General features: G+C 47.5%; 1 protein-coding gene across 1 annotated transcript, besides 15 other annotated features; it reads right to left on the reverse strand.

Moving 5' to 3' along the window:
- Positions 1–301: part of a sequence feature (areas merged during assembly that could not be assigned to a particular haplotype. This can correspond to areas where the two haplotypes were merged or to regions with more than two copies in the genome that were merged during assembly.) that runs on past the window's edge.
- Positions 276–301: a microsatellite.
- Positions 302–307: a sequence feature (heterozygous, non-Esmeraldo-like haplotype).
- Positions 308–574: a sequence feature (areas merged during assembly that could not be assigned to a particular haplotype. This can correspond to areas where the two haplotypes were merged or to regions with more than two copies in the genome that were merged during assembly.).
- Positions 321–3,431, reverse strand: Tc00.1047053506885.200 (hypothetical protein, conserved; the record flags this gene model as incomplete). The annotated part of the gene is made up of 1 exon (XM_816432.1): positions 321–3,431. The coding sequence occupies one exon, from the start codon at positions 3,429–3,431 to the stop codon at positions 321–323; it is 3,111 nt and encodes a 1,036-aa protein (XP_821525.1).
- Positions 575–4,357: part of a sequence feature (heterozygous, Esmeraldo-like haplotype) that runs on past the window's edge.
- Positions 940–973: a microsatellite.
- Positions 1,836–1,868: a microsatellite.
- Positions 2,340–2,378: a microsatellite.
- Positions 2,488–2,528: a microsatellite.
- Positions 3,692–3,717: a microsatellite.
- Positions 3,811–3,833: a sequence feature (AT_rich).
- Positions 3,918–3,946: a microsatellite.
- Positions 3,993–4,054: a sequence feature (T-rich).
- Positions 4,186–4,215: a microsatellite.
- Positions 4,282–4,342: a sequence feature (A-rich).

Consider the following 4,357-nt stretch of genomic DNA (forward strand, 5'->3'; position numbering starts at 1 on the left):
TCCCGCTTTGCTTCTACTGCCTTCCCACCCGCACACCACATGTGCCTCTTTTGTTGTCAACGCCAGCGATAACCATATACAACGTAGGGCGCCGCTACCAATGTGTGTGTGTGGGGGGGCTGGGAGCTGGGAGCTGGGAGCTGGGAAACAACAACATGAACAGGCGAGCAAACGAACAAAGAAACTAGGATGGGATTATTTTCAAAATTTGCTTCTTACAGGTCTCCTCATTGAAAAGAAACACCCTCCCTCCCCTTTTCTTTTTTTCCTTTCTTAAAAAAAAAAAAAAAAAAAAAAAAAATCTTCTTCCTTTTCTTTTATCAAGAACGACTTGCATTCTTCGGCGGGTGGAAATATTGGCAATGCTCTCCGTACTTACACGTCCCTTTACTGAAGAATCTGCACACCATCTGAGTGCCCCCTTCTGGATGCCGATGGTGATGATAGTTGTGATGCCCGCCACGACCTCGTCCCCTAGCGTGCTTCACACCAGTCCCCTTGCGGAAATTCCGAGTTTCATCACCATCCATATCCTCCTCGTCCACCACCCCGTATCCACCACGGTTCGCGGAGGGCTGCTGATGATGCTGGTGGTAGGCATGCATACCACTGCCAGCCTTCTGGCCCAGTATCTTACTGGGGCCATTGTCGTCAGCCCCTTCAGGACGTCCCGTCGGCGTCGGCGGAGCACCGTCATCTACATCCCCTGGAGAGACACGATAGTAATCTTCCACAACAGCGCTCCCTATTTTTCGCATCATCTGAAGTTCACTCTTGTGGTCACCCAACTTAAAGTATATCAGATCAGGCCTCTGAGAAGATGCTCCATGCTGCAGCACCTTGCCGTACTTTGACAACTCTTCAACAGCAGATTGAATTTGCCACGAGCGAACAGACGAAAGCCAAATCACCGCTTTACATTCCACTACCTTCCCTGACTGCTGTTGTTGTTGTTGTTGTTGTTGTTGTTGTTTACCCTGAGAAGTTCTAGGTTGGGGTACCTGGAGTATATTTTTGTTTGGACGACCAGGCTTCAACGTCGTTGTATCATCCTCCCCGTCCTGAGACATGTTGTTGTGGATGGCATTATTGTGGATAAAGTTACGTAGCTCATTCATCTCAGGTACATCCTTTTCAGAAGGTAGCTTTTCGCTCGGATGCAAAATGGTCCAAATATACTGCCGATTATTAACAGACACAATTTCCTTCTTTATTCTCTCCTCAAACGCTTCACGAGAAGCTGCCATTAATTCATCCAATGAAAAAAATATTTTTGCAAGAATATTGATGACAGTCTCCGCTACACCTCTTTCCCGAAGGAAGTAACGAAGCTCCTGTGGACCTGACAACATTGCTGACTGCGACGAGGCCCAGTTCATTTCATCATTGCTAAGCGCGTCAATAGACATCGGTCCTGGGGCCGATGACGTCGGTTGTCGATACTGTTGTTGCGGCGGAGGCACACTCGGCCGGATTTGCTGAAAGTGGTGTATCATATGATGATGCGTGGGTATCATAACTCCATGTGATGGCGCCTCACTCCCTCCACCATTAAACCCACCTCCGCCACCTCCGCCACTGCCAGTGTTGATGCCGCCACCAGCACCGCCACCTAATGACGCTGACACACTCACAGACTGAGGCTGACGCAAAACCTTTTGTTGTGTAGAGGGAATATGGTGGAAATGATGAGGTCTAAGCTGTGGCACAGCTGTCTCTGCATTGTGAACCGCAGGCTTCGTCTCAGGTGGGCTCACAGGTTCCTGCTTCACAGCATGAGCAGATTGCGATGGGGGTGAGACTCTAGGCATCATGAGCTGCGGAGGCGGAATATCATGATGATGAAGGTGGTGATGATGATGATGGTGCGGAATCATTACTCGTTGTGAGTTTGTAATCGACGTACTTGCCGTTGCTGCTGTTGTCGCTGTCGTCGTAGCCGTCATTGTCGCGGACTGCGGAGGTTGTTGCGGCGAGATCTGCGTTGCAGGTTGCGGTGACGCCTGTTTTCCCACAGGACCCGGTAGCACAAAATGCGTGGTGGCATGACGGTGGTGAATAAGAAATCTGGGATGCGTTGGAGAATTGGGAGATGCCACTTGATGCTGATTTGAATGCGGAGTAGGAGTTGACGATGGGTTCTGAGCATGATATGAAGGCTGCGGCACCGTTACTGTCTCCTGCTGAGTTCCAGAAGGAGCAGGGGGTACGCGCCACAAGGGTCCTCGCACGTGCGGCTCATCGGATTCCTGCGTTCCAGGCGGCAGACGTTCCACCATCCTTTTTTGTTGTCCCTGTGGCACCGGTGCACGTGGGAACGAATCCGTTTGAGGGCTTTCTTGCTGTTGTTGTTGTTGCTGTTGTTGTTGTTGTTGCTGCAATCCCATCGGACCAGTACCTACAACCACCTGATGATGATGGGCTACGTTTGGAGCTTGATTCCGTTGCTGATGAAGGTACTGATTAAAAGGAACTCGATGCTGTACGTGCTGCTGTGGCTGCTGCTGCTGCTGCTGTTGCTGTTGCTGGTGGTGATGATGAACCGTTACATCACGATCATGATCGGTATGCTTTCTCTGCACAGCTGCCCAACCAGAGGCAACCGCTGGCATCGCATCATCTTCTGGCTGGCTGGAAGCTGGGGCACCGCCTCCTTCCGTGTATGTATTTGCTCCACGAGACATGGCTGGCTCCGCTGATGGCTCCACACGTCGGTCTTTGTTGAACTCCGCGTATGAGGGACGCACCGTTGCCGACACACTGTTGTACGCCGGCTGCACAACGCGCATATTCTCATTTTGCACACCGCTATAGTTCCCAGGAATACCGCCACTCATGCCAGCCCCAACAGAACGTGTTGGGGGGTTCATAAACTCCTCCGCTCTCTGAACCAAAGCCTCCAGAGAGGAGGAAGACAGTAACGCTTGGAACAAGTATAAGTCAGAAACAGACTGATCCATTATGGCCACCAGCATCCTTGCATGATCGATGCCGTATGTAGGTTCCAGTATCGTCAACAGCATTTCCAAAAGCTGCATATGTAGAAGACGCTGATCCGTTTCGCTCTTAAGGATTTCAATTAAAACACCACTTATCACAAAAAAGGCTGAGTACATCTCCTCCACGCTACTATTTATCAATCCCCGTCGAAACACCTCCCGTTCTAAAACACGGGACATGACACCAAAATTCTGCTGGATATGAGCGAGAGTGGCCGGTCTGTGATCCTGGCTCTCCTCCTCCGCTGGGGCGCTATCTCCCGGCAATTGTTGTTTTTGCTGTGACAATGGCGCCGCCGTTGCTGCTGTTGCTGTTGACCCCTCAGCACCCGTGCCATTACTGGCAGTTTGCTTTACCTCGCGCTCTTCCGCGGCATCCGACGTCGGCACGCCAGTCTCAGCTGCTTCTCGTTCCTTCTCGCTAGAGGACATAGTGATGTCGCTGCTAAGAAAAAGAATAGGCAAAGGCTTAACACTTCCCTACTTTCAATAAATGATAGGGCTTTCTAAAAATGTTACACACGTGCAAAAAACAACAACAAAAAAAGACAAGTAAACAAAACAACACTACGAACCAATGGGACGGCGTCACACTCGCATCATGAGCCCACACCTCCATATGACTCCCCCTCTCATGCCTCCCACAGTGATTGAGAGCCCAACGTGCCACGAGGCCACACAACCGTATGCAATTTTTTTCTTTTTTTTTTTTTTTTTTGCGTTTCCTCTCTGTCCTTGTGAAGGTGTTAAACAATTCTAAAGCCCAAGGCTTCCCCCGCAACCTTTTCTCTCTCCTCATATGGAAACATTGAAAAAAAAATATATATATATATAGATGTTATACTGACTTTAAAAATGTTATCAAAACGAGCAATAAAAAATGTCTTTCTCCTCACGAGATATTAAGAGACGCTCCAATTTTTTTTTTTTTTTTTTTTTTTCTTTTTAAGACTTTCAAATCGTTATGGGCCCTCATCACATTTTATCCCTCAATTTTTGTTTTGTCTTCTCATCTTTTTTTTTTTTTTTTTTTCTTTACGCCTCTTTTTTTTTTTAATTAATTATTATTATTTCTTTTTTTTCTCTCATAATTTCCTTTTGAAAGTGTCTTTTTCCTCCACACTTTAAAAACGGCAGTCGTTGCCGTAAAATTCTCCCCGTCCATCCCCCCCAAAAAAACCCAGACTTTTTTTTTCCCTCTTTTTTTTTTTTTTTTGAGGGGAAGGGGGCACGTGTGTTTTACTTTTTTATTTTTCTCCTCGTCGCCCCTCCCCCCCCTTTCAACAAAAACAAAATAAAATAATAAACAAAAACCAACAAACAAATAATAATAATAATGAAAAAGTTTCTTTCTTTTT

Source organism: Trypanosoma cruzi, genomic scaffold (assembly GCF_000209065.1).
Source record: "Trypanosoma cruzi strain CL Brener 1047053516783 genomic scaffold, whole genome shotgun sequence".
Lineage (NCBI taxonomy): Eukaryota > Euglenozoa > Kinetoplastea > Trypanosomatida > Trypanosomatidae > Trypanosoma > Trypanosoma cruzi.